General features: G+C 50.5%; 1 protein-coding gene and 1 pseudogene across 1 annotated transcript; both read right to left on the reverse strand.

Annotated features, from left to right (window-relative positions):
* Positions 1 to 1,188: 1,188 nt before the first annotated feature.
* On the reverse strand, positions 1,189 to 14,358 carry LOC125343824 (annotated as a pseudogene).
* A 3,504-nt stretch (positions 14,359 to 17,862) lies between these two features.
* Positions 17,863 to 23,606, reverse strand: Tlx1 (T cell leukemia homeobox 1). The gene is made up of 3 exons (XM_048335193.1): positions 22,731 to 23,606; positions 20,430 to 20,631; positions 17,863 to 18,165 (listed from the first exon to the last, which is right to left on the reverse strand). Exons 1-3 carry the CDS (start codon positions 23,305 to 23,307, stop codon positions 17,943 to 17,945), a joined length of 1,002 nt encoding a protein of 333 aa, XP_048191150.1. The 5' UTR covers positions 23,308 to 23,606; the 3' UTR covers positions 17,863 to 17,942.
* Positions 23,607 to 26,144: the final 2,538 nt, after the last annotated feature.

Raw genomic sequence — 26,144 nt, forward strand, 5'->3', positions numbered from 1 at the left:
ACAGACCCCAGTGGAGAGAGTCCCAAAGGGCCTGCATGGGAGAATCTGGGCTGGCTGTTGAACAGAAGGTCCCTCCTCAACTTCAAACAGCTCTGGAGATTCTCTTTGGTCTCATGTTGTTTCCCAGGATCCTGCTGAGTGCTGGGGAGAGGGCCATGTCCTTACTTCCTGTTGCCCCAAGATCTCTGTGAATGCTTAAAAGAACCCCATGAGGCAATGGGACAAATTTGGTTACAACCCACAGTATGGCCTTCAGGGGCACATAGTCTAGGAAGAGAAGAGATGACACGTAAATGAGCATTCATGAAACTCCACCTTGAGGGTGATGAAAGAAGCACATCTGGGGAATTTGGAAGGGCAGTAGAAATGGCATAATTCTGCCCCAAGGCAAGGAAGCTGTCTGGGAGAATGAATGGTTTGGCCCCATTAAAGAGAAGACATTTTGGACAGGGGAACTGCCTTATTCAGTCTAGAGGTCAAGAGAGAATGCAAAGCACACTGGGAAATGCACGCTCTTTGGTAGTGAGGGAGACAGGGACCAAAGAAAGGATTTTGTCCTTGCTGACACAGAAAGACATTCATGACAGGTCATCAAATAAATGCAACAAGCCACAGGAGAGTGAGTGTGGTCCCTCTGCACCTCTATCAAGGATATATGCCTGCATTGAATGTCTTCAAAAGACACTAAAATCAACACCTGAAATCAATGATTAGTATTTCTGTGAAATGGAAAGGGGGGGTAATACCCCCTTTTGGCTCCATACCATGTTTTACTGTTTGCATTTACATGATTTATAGCATTGACATATTTAAAAAATAATTTATCTGGGGCTGGGAACATGGCCTAGTGGCAAGAGTGCTTGCCTCCAACACATGAAGCTCTCAGTTCGATTCCCCAGCACCACGTATATGGAAAACGGCCAGAAGGGGCGCTTTGGCTCAGGTGGCAGAGTGCTAGCCTTGAGCAAAAGGAAGCCAGGGACAGTGCTCAGGCCCTGAGTCCAAGGCCCAGGACTGGCCAAAAAAAAAAAAATAATAATAATAATTTATCTGGGTGCTGGTGGCCCATGCCTATAATCATAGCTACTCAGAAAGCTGAGATCTGAGGATTGAGATCCGAAGCTGGCTGGGGCAGTAAAGAAGTGACACTGTAGCTCAGAGTGGTAGAGCGCTATCTTTTTTTTTTTTTCTCTTTTGTAATTTTAATTGAAGCATTCCTACTCATTTTGAACTCTTTCTCTTGTAAGCACCAAATTTAATACCTAAGTCAATTTTGTGGGAAAGAACTTCCCTCCAGAACAAAACAAAGATGTTCATTCCTCCAAACATCCAAATTGAAAATCTTCCCAAAGCAAACCAAAACAACAACAACAAAAAAAAACCCACACAGAAATAAAAAGTAACAAAAATCACATTCTAGGGGGGTCAGTGCACATTGTAGTCTTTGCTTGCTGTCTAAATGTCCTTCAACTGACTTGCAAAAAAATAAACGCCCTAGTTCATCAAAATATACATTTTTCATTGGCTTTTTAAAATAAAAAAAAATTACTAAAAAGAGAGAACTTGAAGGAATTCACAATTGATTTGCCTGACTCGTTTGGATGTCATATACAGAAGGTGGAGGTCAGGAAGGCTGTTCGCAGCTGATGAGGGAGCTTCATCTTCAAGGTTTAGCTTTCTTCCAAACAGTGTAAAATACCCACAATTCCAAGTATGAAGGGACACAGACAATCTCCTTGGAGAACTCCACAGGGCAATACAGACGCCTGAGCTGTTCCTCATAGAGTGACAGGGCTTCAGTCAAATTGACACAGTTCCCCTGTGTAAAGTACTTCCCATCTTGTTTCAGTACTCTCATCAAGAGGTCAAGAACCAGTCTGAGAAACTCCCATGTGGAATTTTCTTCTGGAGATGTGGAGATTAGAACCACTGTCATTAATCACATAATCAAACTCTCTCCCTTCTTTGGCGTACCTCTTCAGTACTGGAATACAGTTCTGTATGAGAACCTGATAGCAGTCTCCTTTAAGATTGTCTAAGATGTCACCACATGTTTCTCACATAAATTTCTTACATCCTCCAAACACCATTTGGTCAATCTCTACCATAGTGACCATCTTTGGTTTCAGTTTGACTGTCTCACATAATATGCCTCCATCTCCACCTCCCAGAATCAGTACATCTTTGCCAGTGTAATCTTCTTTGCCACTTCCCATGATGGCCTGGGTATATGCAAAATCACTCTCTGCCAAATTAACATCCCCACTAAGAATGAGAATATTTCCAAACTGATTTGAGTGCAGAATTTTTTTTTTTTGGCCAGTCCTGGGCCTTGGACTCAGGGCCTGAGCACTGTCCCTGGCTTCTTTTTGCCCAAGGCTAGCACTCTGCCACTTGAGCCACAGCACCACTTCTGACCGTTTTCTGTATATGTGGTGCTGGGGAATCGAACCCTGGGCCTCATGTATACGAGGCAAGCTCTCTTGCCACTAGGCCATATGCCCAGCCCTGAGTGCAGAATTTTAATGTTCTGATAAGGGGAAATCTTCATCGTGCACCACTTCATCTACATCATACTCAACCAGGCGCCCATCAGCCGTGGGCCAGTATCTGTCAATGGCTCCCCCTCGAACTATGGGTGGTAATCATTTCACTGGCCAGAGCTGTTCTGACTCAATTCTTTCATTCTTTCTTCTACTTTGTTCAGAAGGCTGTCAATTTCATCTTTGCCCTGTGCATGGCTGTCGTAACTCTGAAGGTCCCATGTGGATAAATTCTCAAGCTGGCAAAGCTGCCATTTTTGTTTGTGTAGGTTGCCAAATCGCCATGGTCCTGCCAGGTATGCACCGACTCTGCCATTCCTTGCTCCTGGAAAATGGACTGGAGGCCTTCTAGGATAGCCTCACCATCAGCTTTGTTGCTGAGCATGAAGTGCTGCTGCCATAGTGAGGAGAGGCCCTGTGCCGTGTCTGGGGGAGGCGGCCGTGGGAGACTAGGGGGCTGCAGGGTGGGCCGTGTCGGGCTGCGGCCAGCGGGGAGTCTAGAGCGCTAATCTTGAACAAAAAAGCTCAAGGACCATGCCTAGGCCCCGAGTTCAAGCCTCACAACTGGGGAGGTGGGGAAATGAATGAGGTGATGTGATTTTACTCACCTTACAGAAATGTCTCCTTCACGAAATTTGGGGCACTATAGGATGAGGGCTGGGTATGAAACATTGTTCAAGAATTAGTGTTCATTGTAGCCACCTATGAAAAGTGTCTTGGTTTTCAGAAGCAAATATATTTGACAAAGAAATGTTTCTATGCCTAGGTGGAATTGGGCAAAGACTGACCCCTATGAACTTTCCTGTTCAGCCACTCTGAATTTGGCTGGCACTGCTGTGGCCTGATGGAAGAGTGAAGAAGGTCTGGGCGGCAACGTGGCTCTAGGCCTGAGGCTAGGAAGGTCAGGTTTTTATTGTTGGGTTCCAGGCCGGATGAGGAGGGGACAGCTCAATAGTTCCTGACCCTGGTGAACAGCGCTGGGAGTCTGTGTATACCGTCCTGTGAATGCCCTTCCTATCACAGAGGATATCTTGGAGGGAGGCACAACTGCATTCACCACAGCAGCAAAGGAGCCAGTCTCCTCTCCCTACCCATCAGCAGCCTGTGGATCCAGCACCCAAATGCAGCCAATTGTTGCATTCATCCCGAATGATTCAAAGACACAGGGACTGACAGCTGAACAAGTATTCAAAGCAGAAGCAAATGCATTGAGACACAGCACCTGGGGCATTGTGTGCTCAGTGGCAGAGACCCAACTAGTGTGACTCCTGGCCAGGGGTTTTTAAACTCAGTCAAACTCAGGGCCTTGCACTTACTAGGCAGGTGCTCTAGCATGTGCCAAGCCCTGCCCAAAAGCTAGAAGATTCTTACACTTTGACCTTGACTGCCTTGCTGCTTTGCTCCTCATTCTGCACACTGGCTGTTTGGCAGTTATTTCCATTCTTTGGGTTACCCAACATCTTTCCAAAAAGCTCCCTCTACTCTTTTATCTTTAGGGCAGCCAATATTAATTTTTGTGCTTGCTGCCAAGAATCCTACATGCTATATGAATTATGGTAGACAAATGTAATAGTGGGTAAAAGATGATCAGAAAAGTAAGAGGTAATAGGAATGTTTATGTGACTTTATTTGGGATGTAGGCCTAGTGGGACTCAGAAATTTTTAACCCTGTGGGTATTCAGTAGCCAACTCCATATGCTACAAATGAGGTAATTAAATTATTGCTCAAGGTTACCTAAATGAAGCAGGGCAAAGCCTTGGGAGACCATATGGGATGAAAACTTGATTGCGGTTGTTTAACTATAAGACATCTTATAGAAAAGATTTACAAACTTGAGCCTAAATTCTCAACTCAAAATAACAAATTAATACTTAGATTTTTCTCTCATTGCTGAGAATATACATCATCTCTTGTAGCATCAGGGTTGGCCTCAATGAACAGCAATCTTAATTTTTTACCTTAATGGCTCTTCAACTATGTTCGACTAACCACAGTCTCATCAAACTAGAACACTGATTAAGAAGAGGTAGAGGGGGCTGGGAATGTGGCCTAGTGGCAAAAGTGCTTGCCTCGTATACATGGGTTCAATTCCTCAGCACCACATATATAGAAAATGTCCAGAAGTGGCACTGTGGCTCAAGTGGCAGAGCGCTAGCCTTGAGCAAAAAGAAGCCAGGGACAGTGCTCAGGCCCTGAGTTCAAGTACCAGGACTGGCAAAAAGAAAAAAAAAGAGGAAGAACCCCAGGAATGAGAATATAGGCATGAAAGGGACATTGAGAAGATTGGCTAGCTCATCCCGCAGCTACCACCAAGCATCCTTCCAAGCTTCAGCAATTCTCCGTCCTCGTCCCTTTCTTGTCTCATGATGTCAGGAGGGTGCTGTTTGCAAGAGGGGGCCATTTACCCTATGCTCCATCCTCTTCTCCAACATTAGCTTCAGGTATATTAATGATGTATTTAAAAAAAATATGTCCCAGAATGCCAAGTGAAAAAACAAATCTAGAGAGATAAGGCTTCAAGATCAAAACCATTTAGGACTCAAAATCTGAAGAACATAGGAGTTATTCTACAAGGAAAGGGTGACAACTTTAGTGTTGGTTGAATTTAACATGCACACACACCCAGAAAAGATTCTGAGGTCACTGTTCTCACGTGAGCCATGGGAAATGGTTCTATTTGAAAAAGCAGATTAACTGGAAGAAACCTGGGCTCTGTAGGGGCAAGAGTGTATCTCAGTAGTAGAATGCTTGCTTTCTATGTTGTGAGGTCATAGGTTCAGTTCTCAGTAGTGAAAAACAAAACCCCTGGACTCCCAACTTCTCAGACTAAAACACCAACTCCCCAATCTTTGATAAGTGCTTCTATATTAATAAATCTGGTCTGATCAGAGAAAAATATAACCAAAAGAAGTCTTAAAAGCTCTAAAGGCCACAGGCCCATGGCTTACACATATAATCTTAGCTACTCAGGAGGCTGAGATCTGAGGATTGTTGTTTGATTGGGCAGGAAAGTCTGTGAGACTCTTTTCTCCAATTAATCACCTGAAAACTGTAAGTGGCACTGTGGCTCCAAGTACTAGAGCACTAGTCTTGAGTGAAAAAGCTCAGGGACAGTGTCCGGGCCCTGAGTTCCTGCCCCATGACTAACAACAACAAACCAAGTAAAGAAGCCACATGGCTGTCCAGCTATTATGTCCCTAGAAAGGATCCTTCTCTAAAAACTTAAAAAATGGGAGGGAAAGTAGGAGAATAAATTAGGGAGGGGGTAAAAAATTGACAAGAAATGTACTTACTACCTTATGTATGTAACTGTAACCCCTCTGTACATCACCTTGACAATAAAACTAAATTTTAAAAAATACTTTGATCAAGTCAGATTTACTAAAGTGAACGTAGCTGTAGTAGTCTGCTCTCTGTAGCCTAGGGACTTGGGGCAAGAAGGTGAAGGAAAAGTATAGAGAAGAATCTTTGGGGATGGACATAGACCATGAGACTATTTCTGTTGTATGAAACTGATCACCCAGCCTTCCAAATAAAAGGTTTGAAAGTAACTGGTAAACATGAAAACTCATTCTGGATCTCCGTCTGTCTCCTTCCTGAGGCACTGCTCAGCTTATTCCTGAGCAAGTGGACCTAAATCCAGATGAAAACCATGTATGGCCATGGGAATTTGCTACCCACCATCCCCTTGTGTCACTCTGCTCCTAAGACCTGTTTGTCAGAATAACTGAGCTATGGACAGTTGCCACATTTGTGGTCCAGAGATAGGAAGAACTCAACTCCCTTACTCTCCATTACCACCACCACCCAGCCTCCTAAAACATAGGACAGACAGGAAGGAGAGAGAGAGAGAGAGAGAGAGAGAGAGAGAGAGAGAGAGAGAGAGAGAGAGAGAGAGAGAGAGAGAGAGAGAGAGAGCAGGCAAGCAAGCCAGCTTGAGATAGCAATTCCTCCAGGATTCCAGCTGTTGTGAACGAAGGAGATGGCTGCAGGTCTGCAACGTAGTCGCACAACATGGGGGAGCAGACTAGAAGCCAGGAGCCAATGAAGGGTGTTTTCCTTCCAATAGAAACAAACAGCGCTTCAACTTTCCTTGCCTGAAACTTTTTGCTGATCCTTACAGAACAATGCTAAGGGCTGGGCCACTAAGAGAACTCCATGAGGGGGTGGAAGTCAAGCTGGCACATTCCTTTGGGGACCCTGGGGCTGTCACCTCTGTAGTTAGGGGATTGCTTTCCTTAGGTCTTCCAGGAGCCCTGCAGGGCTCAGGACAAGAGTAGAACTAGAGAGGAGGAGGCTTGGGAGGGGCTTGCCTTGACCCTTTGAGCTACGGGCGGCGGGGCGGGGGGGGGGGGATTCTGTGCCCAGGTTCTTGGCCTTGGAACCCTGCACCCCTTCCCCTGGCCCTCAGGCTGAATGCTGAGGGGTTGTGATGGTGTGTGGCTGGCTCAGCGCCCTGAGCAATCGCAATTGCTGGACTCTTTTCTGTTCAACCCTTGGGAGCAAAACCTGGGTTTTGCTCCTTGGGAGAGTTGAGCCTGGAAGGGCCTGGGACTCCTCTGTGCAACCCTCAAAGCCCTAGGGTGACCTCCACACAGTTCCGTGTCACACATTCTCCACAATTTTAGTGGGCTGGGAGGGTCAGGGGCCAGCAGAAAAAAAAAGTCAGGGCTCCCTGGCATTTTGTGCACAGTCTCCAGCCACAAGGTGGAATGGCCCTGCAGCCCTAGGTAGCATGTTGACTCTCAAGATGAAATCCACAAACAAATTACATCCTACACCATGTGAGGTCCCTGTTACCTGGAGACGGCCAGGGTGGCTGCCTGTCCTGCAGCCCAGCAGGTGACAGAGGGCCCAGATTTCTTGCAGTATAGCAACCCATGATCCAGGTGCCCATGATCCCTGCCCTGGAGAAAGGGTCAGCTTTGCCTGAATTCTCCACCCTCAGGGCCACCATGCAGAGTGGACACCACACCTGTTAGGGATGGGGGAGGCTCTTGTTTTCTTTCCTGCCTCCCTGCCCCTCTACCTTTCCAGAAGAATAGTTTGGGGAACGGTAGTGAAAGATATCCTTTCCCTCCAGATCCCACTTGTACTCTGCCTCAAGATCCTGGGAGCGCTCTCTCTCTTTCTCTCTCCCTCTCTCTCTCTCTCTCTCTCTCTCTCTCTCTCTCTCTCTCTCTCTCTATCTCTCTTTCTCTCTCTCTCGCTCGCTCGCTTTTGAGCTCAAGGCTGGTAGTCTACCACGTTGAGCCACAGAGCCATTTCCAGCTTTTTGGTAGTTAACTGGAGATAAGCGTCTCACAGACTTTCCTTCCCAGGCTGGCTTTCAACCCCGAATCTCAGATCTCATCTTCCTGAGTAGCTGGGATTACAGGCATGAGCCACAGACACCTGATTGGGGACAGGCTTTAAAACAAAAGCCATTTCTCACCCCTTTTGCAGCTCTAGTGAATTTCAATCTGGCATGGGTGCTTCCTTATGTCGGTGGATGTCTGGGGCGCCACTTCAGTGGTAAAGCACTTGCCTAGCTCAGGTAAGGTTTGGTCCTGGCTTCAATTTCTAGAAAGTGGTGAGAAGGCAGAGTGCCTTGTATCTTCCAGGCCCCAGAACCAGGCTGGGTTCTTTTGGACTGTCCCCTCATCATCTGTCCTGAGTTCATCATCAGCTCAAGGGAAGCCTGGTGCCATCAGGATTAAGGTCACCTGCACTCTAGCTCTAGGGTGTCTCCACCACAGGGTGGGGGGGACCTCTGTGCTAGCCCCTTTGTAGGTAGGAGGAGCTCAATGGAGCTTTGTGATCCCCTGTGCTGGGTAGTGAAGGCCAGTGGTTCCCTTGACAATAAGTTGGACTGCTGTATGGACGGGCCTTAGGACACACCTCAGGGTAGAAGACTGGGGTAGGGGGGAGCTCTTGCTCTAAACTGGTAGTTCAGCTCAGTTGTACATCCAACAACCCCAGTCCTTTGGAAGATCTGCCTCAGCCCGCCTCTCACTGAGACACCTCACTGTTGGTCCACCACTGTTTCCCACTTTCTCTAGGCAAGGAAGAGAGAACTCTACTTTCCATTCCTATCTAGGCTGGCTACTGTCTCACAGACAATGGAAATATTGGGGACACAACAGTGACTTGGGGAATCTGTGATGCTAGTAAACCTTCACCTCCCCCTTTCTCCTGGTGACCTCCCTGCAGAATTCACCCTTGGGCAGTAATCACACTGCCCCATGCTGACCTGGACTCTTGACTTGAGATGAGAAATGGTGGGAAATCAAGCCTGTAGCTTTCATAAACTAGGTGCAAGGGTAGCACTGTAAGCTGGCATGGCAGGGCTGGGCATGGGTAAGCTGAGATTGTTTGGGAGCAGGTTTGCCCTTGACAGCAAGTGAAAGGTTTAAGAATGAACCCCCAAGCATTTTTCTATGAGCCTGTGCGACTTGCCTTTGGTTCTTTGTGCATTCAGACATTACCTTGTGAGCTCCTAGGAAACAGGAAGTGGAACAAATGTGCTCACCTTGCTTCGGATTGGAGGTACATATATCTAAACTCTTCACATGACCTTTGAAAGCAAGGGTTCATAGGGGGAACAAAAGGGGTAAATGTGTAGCCATGGAACATGACTTTCTCCATGAGTGAATGCCTCAGTCAGCCTGAGAGATACAGAGACTCCAGTGTGTACCTGTATGCATATGTGAACGTGTGTATGTGTGTGTTCATGGGAGTGGTAGGAGCTTCTCTAGATCTAGGTAGTTCTTTACCAAAGCCCCTTCCCACCCCATTCTCTCTGAGCCTATACTAGCTCTTAGCCACACTCATTGCCCTGTGGATATTTAAGTGCCTGGACAGTGGGGCACTTGTGAACAAAATGAGACTAATCTTGCTGTTCCAAAGAGCAACTGGACTCAGGTTACCTAAATGCATAGTAGCCTACTTTTGAAGCCTTGCAGAGCAAAGCCCTCTGCCAGGAAAACAGCCACTGGTTTTCCTTCTAGGAAAACAAGAATCTGGAAATGGAAGGTTTGGAAATTAGTTGGGGAGGGCCCAGTCTCTGAGGTTTGTAGGATTCACTCCTCTCACCCCCATAGAGTTCCAAGTATGGAAAACTCAGGTCTCACCACCCTGGAGCATTCTGTGCCATTCCTTGAGCACCACTAAGTGCCAAGCACTTTTACCTGAGTTATCTCCTTAATCCCCTCAGTAATCCTCTGAAGGATTGGCCCTATAATATGTGCAAGGAAATTGCAAGCTCCTAAAACTTAATTAACTTGCCTGAGGTTAGACAGCAAAGAAGCCAGGCTCAACATATAGTGTGATATCCAAAGACACTTAAACAGCTGCCTGGGAGTGAAAGAGCTTTAGAAGACCAGCAGGTGCAGAAGTGGAAACCAGGATCAGAGGGGCCATGCAAGTAACCTGGAAGGCAGCAGGATGCATTGCTATTTACAGTGAGTGGTAAAGGCTGTGGTATGGAATGAGTATATCCAATGTGTTTCTCTTTCTCATTCCTTTAACTAAAGTCAGTGTGGGAGGGTGGGACTTGAGCAAATAAAACAAGACTGCAGGCCATATTTGACAGGCCAGTTTAGGACCCAGAATTAGATCCAGACTTGGAGTGGTAGCTCCAAATCTGGATGCTGGCAACAGCAAGAACATTAGGAAGCTCGGTCTACATGTGAACTCTCAGGCTCCCCTCCAGATCTTATGTATGAAAGCCTGCCTTTTAACAAGATCCAGGTGATTCTTGCACACATTAAGGTTTAAGATACTGGCAAGGGCCATTTGGGTACAAATAAAATATATTGTATATAAAAGCTTCCCAAGGCCCAGGTGCTGGTGGCTCATGCCTGTAATCCTAACTACTTAGGAGACTGAGATCTGAGGATCATGGTTCAAAGCTAGCCCAAGCAGGAAAGTCCGTGAGACTTTTATCTTCAATTAATCATCAGAAAAACAGAAGTGGAGCTGTGGTTCAAAGTGGTAGAGGGTTAGCCTTGAGCAAAAGAGTTCAGAGACAGTGCCCAGGCCCTGAGTTCAAACCCCATGAACACCACCACCACCAAAAAAAAAAAAAAAAAAAAAATAGAGCTTCCCAGGAAGCTCTCCTCAAACCCACCTTCTCCACTACCCTGGAGAAGGGAGGAAAGGAAGGAAAGCCTAGCTCTCTTTTCTGTTATGTTTTGACTGAACCTTACAGATCACCATTTAAAAAAAAACAAACTGGGCTGGGGATATGGCCTAGTGGCAAGAGTGCTTGCCTCATATACATGAAGCCCTGGGTTCAATTCCCCAGCACCACATTTACAGAAAATGGCCAGAAGTGGCGCTGTGGCTCAGTGGCAGAGTGCTAGCCTTGAGCAAAAAGGAAGCCAGGGACAGTGCTCAGGCCTGGAGTCCAAGGCCCAGTACTGGGAAAAAAAAAAAAAAAAAAGAAAGAAAGAAAGAAAAAACAAAACAAAACAAAAAAACTTGTTGGTTGCTGGTGGCTCATGCCTGTAATCCTAACCACTCAGGAGGCTGAAATCTGAGGATCAGGGTTCAAAGTCAGCCAGGCAGAAAAATCCATGAGATCCTTATCTACAATTAAACACACAAAAAACCTTGAGCTGTGGCTCAAGTGGCCTTGAGCTCAGGGACAGCACCGAGGCCCTGAGTTCAAACCTCAAGACTGGCACGCACGCACGCACACACATGCACATGCCTCTGTTAGCTTCCAGATCTTTCAGGCTTCACCATTTATTCCACCCAGGTCACTCTGCCACCTGTAGCCCATAGCAGTCTACCCCTAACTACAGACTTTTTTCACCTGGAAGATGGAGAAGGGAAGCAGAGATTTTTCCTTCCTAGTCCTCCAGTCCTTTCTCTAAAAAGTAGGATTCACTTGAGGCTATTTTTAGCTTTCTGCTAGTTTGATCCTCACATCGCAGCTGACCCAGAGAAGGCAAGACAATGGGTGGAAATAAGAGCCCTCTTCTAACTCCAGGTGCTCCTAGAAAGAGGCTAGCTGGGCAGGCCAACAAGGCCAACAAGGCCAACAAGGGTGGGTGGGCTTGCTTAGGAGTGGGAGAGGAGGTTGTGGCCTCTTATCGCCTAGAGTGGACTTGTAAGCTGGAGAAAGGGGTGGGGGGATTGGAATGGAGGTGAGCTTCCCAGAGCATGGCTGGGCTGAGAGCTCCATCCACAAAACCAGGTGCTGACAGGAGTGATTGGAGGCTGGTAGGGTCCCTCTAATCCTTTCCTAAGTCACAAGCCCCGCTCACCTTTTGCATTTCCTCTCAAAGGTCCTCTGCTGTAGCATTAGAATGCTTGCTCCCAATGCTGGCACCTCATTTTCCCAGTGGAATGCTCTGAGGAAGGTTGTTTCACATTATCTCAACTTTCAATTTTCCATCTATAAAATCGGGATAAAAATACCACCTGCCAAGCCAGGTGGGTGCTCATGGCTCACACCCGTAATTCTAGTTACTCAGGAGGCTGAGATCTGGGAATCATGGTTCAAAGCCAGCCCAGACAGGAAAGTCCATGAGACTCTAATCTCCAACTTATCATCAAAAAGCCATAAGTGGAGTTGTGACTTAAGCAGTAGAGCTCAGGGACAGCATCCAGGCTCCAAGTTCAAGCTCCAGGACCTGTACACACACACACACACACACACACACACACACACACACACATTAGTAGCACTTTTATAGAGTGGTGAATGGTACTATTCCTAATACACAGCAAGTGCTCAATAATGTTAATTATTAGTACTGTTATCATTTTACTCTCAGGACTGTCCCTGTGCTCCCAAGGCTGTGCATGTACAATCCAGTCTCCCCGGCCTCTGTTAAGGCGCCTCTCCCCGTGTGGGCTCTAGAGGGCGCCCAGAACTCACTTGTCCTGCGTCTTGGTGCCGAAGCCCAGGTCTGGCTCCGGCTTCAGGGCAGCTGCTATGCCACCAACGCCGCCCTCGGATCATACTGCCACCAAAAGACCCCTGGACGCTGGGGCCCCAGGGCGGAAAACCAGAGGGGCAGAGGCAGCTCCCGTGAAAGCCTCTCCTTTGGAGGCACGTGGCGGTGGCACTTCTCTCCACCAGCCCTCCCCCCTCTCCTGGCCGCTGGATCTTCTGCGCCTTTCTGGAACCCTCCCCCTGAATTCAGGGCAGCCTGGGGACCCTCAGCCCAGTTTGGGGTGTACAGATTCCAATCACCAAGGAGGCTGGAGGAGTGGAATCAGGATAGAGGAAGTCTCCACCCCCGGGCCCTCCAGGGTGTGGAGTTGGACCCTCCTCCGTCCTGGCTGAAGAAGAGGGGGACAAGGAGAAAGATGCCCAGGCGAAAACCACCCATTGGAAGTGGCTGGGGAATGGCCGGCGTGAGCCCCGCAGTGAAGTTGTGTAGACCTGGCTCCACACACCTGTCGCTCCCCTTGTGTAACACTGCACAACCTGCAGGTTGTACAGAGCAAGGCAGGCTGAGGGTGTGGGTGTGTACTCACCCTCAAACACGCGTGCTTTCCTGAGGCTCTCCGTACTCACCTGGCCCACCCATCCCCCACCCTACCCCAACCCTAGCCGACACCATTTTCCCAGTCTGCGCCGGTTCTTTGGAAAACCCGATCTGGCTCCAGCCCACTTCCAGCCTGCTTCGATTGGATTCCCCTGGACCCAAATCCAGAGGATGGTGCAAGTGGGCGGTACCAAAGGGGCCTCCCTGGGCCAACCAGGCCAGGGCTCGATCAGGGCCAGGAGGCCCTGGATGAAGTCGTTCCAGGATCCTGCCAGTTGTCTGAGCCCTGGCCCGGCTGTGGGACTCAAAACTCTTAACTGATGGAGAAGCGGGGCACCTAGGCGGCAAGGGGCTGCATAAAAGCTCTGGAAGGGAACTGGACTGGGGAAAGGGGGAGTCCTATGGGGAGTAAGATCAGGGTACAAGTGGATGTGAGGGGATTAGGAAAAACAAAGCTTGAGGGAGAAACGTCCTGCAATGTCTGTGCTGAGGACCGTTCAGAACAGACTTGGGGTTACAATCTCGCAACAGTTCACAGCATGGCTGCAGGGACCCAGCTGCTCCAGCTCTAAACAGTCTAGAGGAAGGCACCTGCTTAATTGTTCCACAGGCCTACAACTAGCCGTGTCCGTGTCACCACCTGCAAGTCACTTTACAAACGGGGCTCACCCCTATGAATCCTGGGACCAAGGCAAACTCCATTCCAGCCACCTGATTGGGGGCATCATGGGGCAGTCAGTGGGTGGGAGTGCCCATCCGGCCCCCAAGCACACAGATCCAGTGACACAAAGCCTCTATTATAGTTAACAGGTTGCGTCAGATTCTCGGGTTGCCACCCACGGCACGGCAAGGGAGCCTCTGGGACCCCAGTCCTACTACCTAGGTTCTGGAACCACGGGCTGCTATCCACTCAGCCTCCACGGCTGGGCTGAACTGGAGGCAAGCTTGGGATCCGGGATCACCGGTGGCCCGAAGTTGGTCCATGAGGAAAGGCAACAGCCTTTCTGCCCTGCCAGGTTTGTCCATTCTTCTTTTCCTTCCGCAGCCCTTCTGCCCCACAACTATTCGGGTGATTTATTTCTTGTCTCTTTTTTCACCAGAGACCAACCATTTCTAGTGAGCAGCCGGGATCTTCCAGCTTTCCACTCGGTGCGCCGGGCACTACGGCCTCCGCGGGTTGCACACTGAGTGCGCACCGCCGCTCCTCGCGGGCTTCGCCGGCGTCCTCGCTGTTCTCCGCTGCTCCCGCGCTCGGCGGAAGCGGGATTCGCTGAGATTCCGTCCCAACGAATTCCCGGCGGACAGCGAGGAGTCTTGCACAGACCATCCGCGCCGAGGATTCCAACGCCTCGGGGAGTTTGACACCTCTGGGAAGCCTGGCTCAGGGCCTTGGAGGGTCGGAGGCGCCCTGGAAGAGCGCACGACCCGGGCCCGGTTGTCGGTGAGCTCCGGGCGCCGGCAGGCGGTGACCGAGTGGAAGCCGCCCGCCCTGGGAATCTGGACCCCAGGAGGACTCTGCACGAGGAATGCCCACTTTTGCTTCAGTACCGGACAAACTGGGCAGGGTCCGAGAACAAGTAGGATTGAAGGGCCCCAGGCCTGAGTTTACCAGCTGGCGGGGTTGAGGGCGTTAGGCTGTCCTAACATTAAAAATCACAGGAGTGGTAGATCATGGCGGGAGGGGAGGGAGGGGGGAGGTGCCCAACTTTGCTTTCTTTGTCTCTGTGAGAGGAATGGAAGAGCCTGGGCATTGGATCCACTTTGGGGCTGTTGCGTTTGGGGCCCCGGCGGCTCCCTTCCTCTGCCCAGTTCCTTAATCCAACAATCAGAAAATATCCCTGTTCCTCCAGACACTCCTGAGGTGGTCTCAGTGTACCCCACTAGTCTGTTACCCCTGGGAAACTGGGGGGGGGGGCGGGGGGACACACAGAGACTGAGTAAGAAAACCACACTCACCAGGAGGTCTGGGCTCCTCCAGCCCCTCCTAGAACGAAGGGGCAGCGCGATTTGGCCCAGGTGAAAGGATCCTGCGGTTCTACGGGGCCATTTCCTGCTTTTGCTCTTCTTAATGCTGGCGACTTATTCTGGTGAATGTGAGACTCCACACTATTGTCAAACCCTCTCCCCAAGTTTAACACAGCTTGTCCAGCTGGTCTTGAACACTCTGGCTGATGGGGAAAGCCCTCCTCCAAATCTTTTGGGTTCAGAACCCTCTTTTGTTCAGCTCCAAGAGACCCAAAAATGTGAGGGTGAATGAACAAATCCTTGCTTCACCTCGCCAGATTGTCCCGTGCTGCTATGCTTTATGCCTCTATTACAGCCCTCTGTGGCTATCTGTGGTGGCTTTAATGGTTTTAGAGCCCCCCCCCCAAAAAACAGCTCTGTAAGCCTGCACAGACCCCACACCACACGTTTCTACTCAGTAGCTGTGAAGCTCACTCTCCTATCCCCCAAAAACGAAAGTTCCTATTCCCCTACTTTCACTATTCCCTGGTCTAGCGAGTTCCCCAGATGCACCATCACCCAGATTCTTCCAGAAAAGCAGACCCAGATAGTTTGTCTACCGTTGGTCAGGTAGATCAGGACTGAATGTTCTAGAGAATGTGTACTGTGCCTCTGATCAAAGTAGTATGGGGACTCCTCCAAGAAGTCACTTTTGTATATTTTGTGTACACTAAGATGAGATGATGGTGAGAGCCTCACAGTGCCACTTAGAACACCAGAGACAATTCTGGCTCTAATTCTTAGTTATGTAGACCTAAGTCTGTGAAGCTTACTGGGAGGAGTAGAGTCCCAGAATTCCTAGAAGAGGCTGGTCCTTCACAATGTGAGGGACCACCTTAGATTCCCAAACTACTGTCTGCCATCAGTGCTTGTGTACATCAACTCACAACCACACACACTTAACAAAGGGGCATTCTCCCATAATGAGCCATGCGCCCTACCACATTCACTCTCCCAATTACATACCGTTCGTTACAAGTAAGACATTATGGTTAAAACACATGGCTCATGTGACTACATCTCACATACAATTATTATTATCATTATTGTTATTATTATTTTGCCAGTTCTGGGGCTTGGACTCAGGGCCTGAGCACTGTCCCTGGCTTCTTTTTGCTCAAGGATAGCACTCTACCACTTGAGCCACAGCACCACTTCCAGCTTTTTCTGTTCATGTGGTGCTGAGGAATTGAACCCAGGGCTTTATGCATGCTAGGCAAGCACTCTACCACTAAGCCACATTCCCAAGCCCACATCTCACATACAGTTAAAGATGATATGCAATCACATCTGTACATATAACAGAGAAACTAATATCTACTCTCATAAACATTAACACAATTTCTATAAAATCACAAAAGGGTAATAACACAATTTCCTCCCAAAGGCACTCACATTTATGCATGGTTTTATACACACATGCACACCCTGCTGCAAGCACACACACACATTTCTTTTTTTCTGGTGCTGGTCCTGGGGCTTGAACTAAATGCCTGGGCACTGTCCCTGAGCTTTTGTTCCCAAGGCTAGAACCACTTAAGCCACACCTCCACTTCCAGCTTTTTTTTTTTTTTTTTAATGGTTAATTGGAGATAAGGTTTTCACAGACTTTTTTGCCTGGGCTAGCTTCAAGCCAAGATCCTCAGATCACAGCCTCCTGAGTAGCTAGGATTATAGATGTGAATCCTGAGCCACCAGTGCCCAATGATACTTTTGACTTGCAATTTGAGCAGAAACAATCATAAGCAAGAACTGCAAACATAAGTACACATTTAAATATCATTACAAGCATTCACCATCAGTAATGTCTTCATTATTCACACCACCATAAACACACACACAGAGGTAACTCTCATAGCCAAAGACATCCATCCACAAGCTTTCAAATACTAACAATCGCAGGAGATCCTGCCTTTCCACAGCTCTGCCTGTCTTCATTTTTTCCCTGCCTACCTATCTGTCCCTCCAGTTCAGGTAACCAAGGCTGCTCCTGAAACTCCAATTTACAACAAACCCAAGTACTGGCAAGATGGTGGGGTCAGTGAGGAGCAGGCATCCCTGACTCCAGATCTGGAGAGTTTTATTTTTTTCCACATAAATTACACAAGCACTTTATAAAATGGTTACACAGAAAACACCTTATAAGTGCATAACTTAAACTCTCCCTACAAACAGGATTTGAAGACATGGGTTGAGTTTGTGTGGGAACCTGGCTGTGTATACCTGGATGTGGCTGGGGTGCGTGGTGTGAGCCTAGCAGGCCCAGTGAGGCTGTTAAGTGTGGGATGGTGTGTCACAGTGTGGCCTTGGCCTTTGTGGATAGGGGGCAGGCCATGCTGTTCAGAATGAGTCTAGGTTGCCCTTGGCCTGTGTTTAAATGCTGAGGTGCATGGCATTCTGTGATTAGGTCCCTGTTCATACCCAGGGGACGGTCAGAAGGGACAGTACCATCACCTCTGTGTGGTCTTAGGGGTGTCCATGTATACAAGGAGAGCAGGATGGAGAGGAGTTTCCCAGAAGTTTAGATGGCATCACGGGGCATTCCAGAACCTCTTCCACACACACCCTCACCCACCTCCCTGGTCTCTCTCTGGGTCCAGCATTAAAATAAAAATAAAATGAAGTAGAGGAAACTGAGAGGACTCTGAACAGTTCCGGTGAATGTGGCATTGCACAGGCTTCTGGGAAGGGGTCAAGTACCCCGATCCCCAGCGCTCTTTTCTTCTTTTCCACGGAAGACAGGACAATGTCCATAAGAGCGTGGGGGGCAGCATGAGGGGGTGCGATGTTCCCATTCCCCTGGAGGCCTCAGCTCGAGGCTGCTGGGAGAGGAGGGGAGAGGCCTGGCTTCCAGGCCTCAGTAGCCCCTCACTGGGCCTGGGGTCCTGCAGGATGACGCGGGTCAGCTCACTCGCAGGCCGATGCCACCGACGTGACGCTGGTGATCTTGGTGGAGTCATCGGACCACGGCTGCAGATTCTGCAGGGCAAAGAGTGACGAGTTGTGTACGCACAGTGGGTCCGCGGGCAGCGGCTGTGCCAGGCTCTTCTGGAAGGCCTCCTGCTGTAGCTGGAGGAGGATGCGATTCGCCTGCTGCCTCTCAGCCTCACGCTCCTCCGCGGTCTGTCGCCTGCACCGGGAACAAGCTGTTACCCGCCAGGACACCGACCCGGCACCCGGCTCCCGATGGGCTCCACGGCTCCCAATGGGCTCCACGCACAAACACGGGCTGCTTTCGGCAGCCTCAGGTCTGGCAAGGACCCTTTAACTCATTCCCTCCTCTTGGGGAACCTGATTTGGACAGGGAGACCTCAAAGGTGAAGTAAGTATCCCAGAGGGACAGTGGGAGAAACTGACCAGGCCCAAACGACCTGGCCTCCGCTGCCCCCACCCAGTAGCTCCACTGGGGGCTCAGGCTCTCCTCAGCCACGAGGGAAATCAGATAGACGCGCGGCCCCAAGCCAAGGACCCAGAAGCCAGGCTCAGCAGATACGTATCGCCATTCTCTTTGGGAATCTCTCCCCAGGCCTCAGCTCTCCAGAGCCAAGCCTGGGCCCCCAGCGGGGCTCCCTCCAAACCCACCAGCTTCCTCTAAGGCGGTCTTGGGAGGCGATGACTCACTTATTCCATTTAATGCCTCCCATCCACCCTGTCAATTGAGATCAAACGTCTGTCTCTAAGGTGGACAGACCTAATGGGAGTCCCCGGGGCCTCCAGAAGCAATTTGTAGGCGATCGATGAAGCCGCGAGAATCCTGCGAGGGCCTCTTGCAGCGGCTGCCGCCGGCCTGCTCACCCGCCCGCCCGCCCTTACTCGTGTGTCTCTACCTCTCATCTTCCCTCGGTGCTGGGCATTTCAAGCTGCCCCTGAAGGTTCTCTAACTTCAGTCCATTTTCCTTTTCTCTACCTCCCACCTCCCTTCTCTCTTAATTAAGGGAAAGCATTTGAAACGAAAATGGTGGTTGAAATCATCCATTCCTATCTTTTACTGTGCATAAGACTTCTTCAATCTACCTGTTTTTCTCCCTCCCCCCTCCCCTTCTCCTGGAAGGGGAATCTTTGTCCTGCCCCTTTGTGTTTCGGTTTCTCTTTGCCAGCTTCTGCCTTTCCCGGAGGCCCACACTCGCTAGAGGTGGAGGTGGGGCTGGGGTTCCTCCCCTCCCCTAGGCTGCAACCCATAGTCAGCTTTGAAAACACCAGCGACCCCTCCTAGCCAGTCTGCGCTCTTTTCCTAGTTATTTTTCAGGGGGCTGAAGCCATTGCGTTCCCCACCCCTTCCCCAGCAGCAGGAATGTTGGGGAGGGGGCGGTAGAATCACAGGCGGGTTTCCTTTGTGGCCCCCAAGGCGGAATCCCAGGCAGATTCCTTGCCTTCATTCAGAAAAAGAGGAAACTCCAATTCCTTCCTCCCGCCCCAGGCCCGCCCTGCTCGGCGCCTCTGACTTTGTCCAGACTTTAGTGCTTCCCCCACCCGGGGCCTGGGCCTGGGCGGAGGACAAACACCCGGCTGCTTCTGTGTGGCACCCAGAGTTCGGGCCACACACAAGAGAGCACGCAGGGGTGCGAGAGGGGGTACCTGGAAAAGATGCTAGTTTGTCCAGAGAATAAGGCCGCCTGGAAGGAGTGTGTGAGATCGATCCTTCATGTTTGGGAGGACAGGAAAGGAGAAGAAAACGAAAACTAGAGAGGCTGAAGTATATATATGTGAAAAAAATGTAAATGAGTGGGTAGTAAGTGTAGTTGTGGGTGTGGATCAAGAGAAGGGAAAACATCTCTCTCACGCACACCCATCTGCTCCTAATTGATCCCCCTTTCAGTGGGACCCAAGAAACCTCGCCACAGCCGGCGCGGATTGATTTTTGCCCTTGCAGGGTGGGGGACCGCGGTGCAGAAGCCGGGCGCCTGGGGAAGAAGCAGTGGGTAGGGCCAGCCCCGGGCCTCGGGCTGGGGCACCGTCTGCCAGGAGTCCGGCTGGAACGCAGAAACAAAGCGCGGGCCATTCCGTGTCTGCAGTTGTCGGGGCAGAGGGAGTTCGCCCCAGTAAACGGGAGTTTACACGGAAAGCCCTTAAATATTCAGTGAGTGAGCCCCGGACTCCAGATTGTATAGATTGTCCTAACACGCCTGTTTTGCCAATCGTCGCAGATCAGCCGCCTCTACACGGGCGCACTACACACAACCGTGCTGTTCCACGAACCCGGAAAAAGCCGGCTCTCCAGCCCCACCGAACAGCACTCTGGCTTTGACCGCCTTTAGTTGCCCCGAAAACCTTGCAGAACCCCGCTCCTCCCAGCCCATGAGAAAGCAGCCAGCGGAGGGAGTTGTGTGAGCCCGATCAGAGTTGGGGGCGGGCGGAGAGCGACCCGAGACGGGAGCGAGCAGGCCCGGGGCTCACCTCCACTTGGTCCGCCGGTTCTGGAACCACGTCTTGACCTGCGCGTCGGTCATTTTGAGCGCCTTGGCTAGGGCAGCGCGCTCCGCGGAGGCCAAGTACTTCTGGCGGTGGAAGCGCTTCTCCAGCTCACAGATCTGCAGGCGCGTGAAGGACGTGCGTGGCTTCTTCTTCTTGGGGGGCGTCCGATTCTGATAGGGGTGACCTATACGGCGTGTTACAGTGAAGGGTGAGAGGGCCACTGGAGCGGGAGACAGACAGACGGCAGAGGCAAGCGGCAGAGCGTCAGGAGGCGTCCCAGGCCCAACTACCCGCGAATCAAGAGTGCAGTGGCTGCACCCCTAAAAGCAAGGCTGTGATCCCTCCCGCCCTCAGTTCCAAGCCCGCAGCAGGAAGAGCCCTGCCCGCCCGCCAGGCCGACGCCACCCCAGCCGCCACTATAGCCATCACGACGGAGGTCTCACTAGCCCCGGGCTTTCCAACTGCCTCCTTGCTGCCAGAGCTCTCCACATTCAGGGGGCAGTGAAAGGGGGCCCTAGGCTCGGAGGGGAGGCTCAACAATGGGAGGCTGGGGGGTAATCAAGGCCTGTGAGTGGATCCTGACCTGAGCCTCTATCACAGCCCCACACAGACTATATAAACTTAGAGATCTGACTATCCAGACAGGCAGATAGGCACACCTAGACAAACACAAGCACACAGCACACAGGGCAAAAGATGGCTACACACTTACATTCCCTTAGAACCTATTTCAGACCCAACACAGGACTAAGGGTTGGCTGTAGCTCTGGAGTAGGCCCTGTGTAGGTACCTTTTAGATATATAGATATAGATATATATACACAGATATGAGCATATAGGCAATGTATATATACATATGTATACACACATGCACTGCCCCCAGGCACCTGGAGTGTGTGTGTATGTGTGTGTAGTTATTTATATGGCAGAGCATTTCAGGAGTGGTGTGGCCTAGGCAGAAGAGTAAGATCTAGGCACCAGACCTTGCCTCCTCAGGCCTGAGAGGACTTAGGTTGAGGTGAGAGGGCCTTTTCAGGAAGCCCACCTTGAGCAGCTGTTCTGCCTCTGCTGAGCTCCAGCCTCATTTCAGTATGGTCCCAGAGCCTCCAGGCACAATCAGAGTCTCCAGGCAAAAGCTCTCTGCCCATGCTGCCTAGAACTGGAGCAGAGGACCTGAGGGTCTAGTCCTAAGCTTTTCCTCCCATTGCACACACACACACACACACACACACACACACACACACACACACACACACACACAGTTTGGAAGTTAAACCTGAAGTCTTGCTGTGGGAGACCAAGCCCAGCCAGAAAGGGTCTGTGACTGCCTCACCTCTGAGGCACAGCCTCAAACCCAGCTCAGTTAGCAGCAGTTACCCAGTCAGGTGTGGGGGCCTGGAAGGCCGAGTGTATGGGGGTCTCAGATTTAATGAACGAGTGGAGTGGGATGTGAGATGGGGTGGGGGAGAGATCTGTGCCTGGGTTGAAGCTGAGTGTGTGGGGGGAGCAGAAGCTGTGGCCGGAGTGGGACTCAGCTGGCCGCCTCTGAGTGCACCAACATCCCCCAGTTGTCCCAACCACCCATCCATTGGTTGTCCGCCAGGATGGTACATAATTCACTCCAGGGAACCGGGGCTGTGTCTGAGAGGAGGACTCTGAGCTGAGACTGAATAAAGAGTAAGCTGTCCCAGGTGGCTCAGCCCGGCGCTGCTACCGGCACAGAGGAAGCCAAGAGTCCGGGAAGAGGGACCTCCACGCTCTCTTTCTCTACCTGAGCTGTTGCTCGGCCTGGTACGACTATGGGCATCAGAGTTGGGGCATCAAAGTGTGTGTCTGAAAGCCTGTTCTTGTATCCAATTCTGAGCATCTCCGCCTCAAAAAGAAAACGGCAGATGGGATAGAAGAAAAAGAAAAAGAAACATTTTGCTCACATCGCAATGCTTCTCTGAGAACCAATCAAAGCCTCACATATCCACGGAAGGTAGCCCCGAATCTACAGCCCTCTTCCCTCGTCCTGACTGGGCTTGAGGTCCCTAGAGGAGACTAAGGGTTGCTTCTCTGAATAGGGGTCCGGGAGGAGAAACCGGAGGAACCCAGAACTCTCTGAACACGGCTATTCTAGGAGCACACAACCAGCCGGGCGGCTGAACTTGAAGGAAGCACGGAGGTGCGCTGGGCGACCTGGCTCTCCGAAGGGGCTGGGGGAGGGGGGGCACCAAGCGGGAGAGGGGTAGGACAGAGCCCGAGCCGCGGCCAGGCGCGGCGCGCGCGGGCCGGACTCACCTGTGAACCTGTCCTTTGTGTATCTGCGGTTACTCTCCATCCAGGGAAAGGTGAGGCCGGTAAGGTTGTTGACGCCCGGCACGGCAGGTACCGAGGGCACTGTGGGCAAGCCGGTGGCCAGGGGCTGGGGGTGGGCCACCGCTCCTGCTAGCGGCCTGTGCGCGGGCACTCGGATCACCCCCGCTGCGCTCAGCGCACCCCCGCCGCCGCCGCCGCCCCCGCCGCCTCCGCCACCACCGGGACCCGGGCCGCCCGCCAAGGCCATGTTCACGTTGTAGGAGCCGGCCAGTGGGCCCATACTGCAGGCGCCGCCGCCGCCCGCCGGGCCGCCGGGGCCGCCGGGGCCGCCGGCGCTATAGGCTCCCGCGCTCCCGGCCCCCGCCCCGGCCGCCGAACCTCCGCCACCGTAAGCGTAGGCGCCGCCGACCAAACAGCCAAGGCCGTATTCTCCGTCCTGGAGGCGCGAGGCGGGCCCCATGCAGCCGCCTTGGTCCGGGCTGTTGAGGATCTGATCGATGCCGAAGCTGATGGGCTCCGCGTGGCCGGGGTGGAGGTGGTGTGGACCCAGATGCTCCATGCTGGCCGGGGGCCCCGGACCCCCGTGGGGGGGGGGGCCCGGGCGGTGGCGCCTTTCCGCGATTGACTACTGGGGGTAATCGAGCAGAGGCGCCGAGGCTACAGCGGCTCCTGGCTGCGCTGGAGACTTGGAGGCTAAGTGCGCAGAAGGGCTAAAGTAGGGGGGAGGGGAAGGAGAGAAGGGGTGCAGTATTCTTTCGCTCTTTGGCTTCTCCTTCCCCTCTCCTGCTGCTGGCTTGCTGTTGACTCTGGGACATCAATCACCGGGCGAAAAAGCCCTGAGCGAGAGAGCCTCGCCGTTTCGGCCCGGTCTCTCCATTGGCTGTGCGCGGAGAGGAGCGGGGTGAATGACAGCGCGGGGGAGGGGAGAGGAGGGGGGAGGGAGGCTAGGAGCCCAGACAGATGCCAGAGCCAGAGACAGAGGGACAGAGACCAAGGATAGGAGTAGTTCCTGCAAAGAGAAGATGGAACGACGAAGGAAGGCTTAAAAGAAGAAACAGAACTCGAAGCGGCCATTCCCAGAGCTGGACCCAAGGAGGAAAGAGGGTTCTTTCTGTCCTCCCTCCACCCCTACACTCCCCACTTCCTGTCTCGCAGGAGCTGCCCCCTCACTATGAACTGGGGCAAAGGAGTCCAACCCACGAGGCCTCTGGGGACCTGGTGTCCTGCCCCACTGGAGAATCTCCCCAAGGGCTCAGCTGGGAGACACCTATCACTCAACTAGGTGATTTACTCCAACTCCAAGTTCAGCTTGTTACAAGGTAGAAGACTGTCTACTCCCAGGTATGGAGCCCAGGCCCCGAGGCAGGACGGTGAGTCCAAGCTTGCCCTTAACACAGGGCCTATGAACAAAATTCAGCAGCCACTCCAACTCAGCCTCTTTGGAGAAATTAAGAAAGAAAGGCTTCCTTCTCAGGCACAAGTTCTGAGAATTGGTTAGGGGTTTGCTGTTAGGATGCCCATTCTTCAAGATGCCCCTTTCCTTTTACATGAAAAGATGCCTCAAGAAGCAATTCAGCCCTACAGTGTCTGAATGGATTTGCTTTGCTTTACTTTCCACCTAGCAACTAGCCCAGGGCCAGCTTTTTCCAAGCAAAAAGCCTTTGAACTGCCTGCAGGGGAAGTAGTTATTTTATCATTTTGGAATCTTGGGAAGGAGGCCTAGGGATTTAAGGAATGGGGGGGGGGGGTGTGGGACTAGGATCAGGGAAGTACACTCAGGACAAATTTAGGCCTTTTCAAAGTTTTGCCTGTGGCTGCCTGGCTGAGATCCCAAGTGAAAAGGAGGAAACTCCCTTTTTCTGCTTCCTCTCTTTCCCTCTCCAGTAAGGAAAGGTTTGCTCCCTGCTAAGAGACATAAGAGAAAGGCATGGGTTATAATGAAAGGTCTATTCCAGGTCAGTTGCAGATTCTACCTCATGAAAAGGCCTGTCTCTATTAGACAAGATGCTAGAACGTGAAGGCAGCTCCAATTCTACTTATCAAATCTCATCTATTTGTTTTAGCCATGTCTATCATTTCTACTTGAAGAGACCTTCTTCAAGTCAGGAATCAGCTTACTCAACTCTGCCTCACCACACAGCCTTAACCAATAAAATACGCTCATCTTGGGTGAATAAATGAATAGCTTCAACAAATATTTGAGTACTTACTTGGTGTCTGACATTGTTCTAGGAAATGAGGACGTAGCAAAACAAAGCTCCTGACCTCATAAAGCTTATATTCAATAGAGCAGATCAGACAATAAACAAAGATGCAAATATAACAAGCCAGAGTAAATAAATATTTGGAGAACTATAAAAACTGTGCATTAATCCTTTGGAATAAGTACTACCCCAATTTTACAGATGGGAAGAAACCAAAGTTCAGAGGTTGTGGTTTAATATAGATCAATTGGAGGAGTTAGACTGGGCTTACTTTTGTGGGTTAGCCTGGAAATCTGGCTGCTTGATGAAAGCTCATCAACATGGGAAATCTTGATCTCTATGCATGAGGATAAAGGCCCACTCAAGACAAAGGAGATATGAAGTTAGTAGTTGATAGTAAAACAAAACAAAAACTAAGCAACACCATGAGGACAAACCCTACTCTCTCACCAGTTCTTTCCTCCCCACTAAATCCAGACAACTACATCCTGACCCAGAGACCCAGAAGGTTCCATAATTTACTTTGGAAGTTGTTTGAACCTGAGTAAGGCAGAAAGTCTCTTATCTTGAGGGAGCTAAAGTAGATATAGACACATTAACTGAGAAACTACTATGTGACAGGTACTGCATCACATCTAATTTAAGACTCATAACAAGCCTGTAAAGTTAATAGATACATTCCATAATTAATAAAATAGAAATGAATGTCCATGGCAATAGTACTCATCATAATCAATAAGTGTAGACAACTCAAATATTCATCAAGTAATGAATGAATAAACAAAATGTAGTATAACCATAGAATGGGACATTATTAAGCCTTCAATAGAAATGCCGGCTCATACTACTATAAAGATGAACACAGGAAACATTATGCTAAGTGAGAGAAGTAAGACATGGAAGGTCACATATTATATTATTCCATTTATATGAAATATCTAAGATAGATAAACCCATAGAGACAGAAAATAGATTCGTGGTTGCCAGTGGCTGGATATTGGGGGCAATGAGGAATGTCTGCCAATAGGCACCAAGTTTCTTTTTGAAATGATTAAACAGTATGTTTTAGATAGTGGTGATGGTTGTACAGCATTGTGAATGTACTAAAACCTACCAATGAATATTTTAAAGGTCTGGATACTGTGATGCATGACTTATATGCCTTAAAAAATGAAAATTTTGAGACTCAAGC

The sequence above is a fragment of the Perognathus longimembris genome, chromosome 2, assembly GCF_023159225.1.
Source record: "Perognathus longimembris pacificus isolate PPM17 chromosome 2, ASM2315922v1, whole genome shotgun sequence".
Lineage (NCBI taxonomy): Eukaryota > Metazoa > Chordata > Mammalia > Rodentia > Heteromyidae > Perognathus > Perognathus longimembris.

Excerpts from the sequence above, each read along its gene's own strand:
- Tlx1 (XM_048335193.1), bottom strand. The coding sequence starts at position 23,307 with ATGGAGCATCTGGGTCCACACCACCTCCACCCCGGCCACGCGGAGCCC. Across the intron at positions 20,632-22,730 it reads CACAAAGGACAGGTTCACAG|GTCACCCCTATCAGAATCGG; the intron begins GTGAGTCCGGCC and ends CACGCCGTATAG. Across the intron at positions 18,166-20,429 it reads AACCGGCGGACCAAGTGGAG|GCGACAGACCGCGGAGGAGC; the intron begins GTGAGCCCCGGG and ends TTCCCGGTGCAG.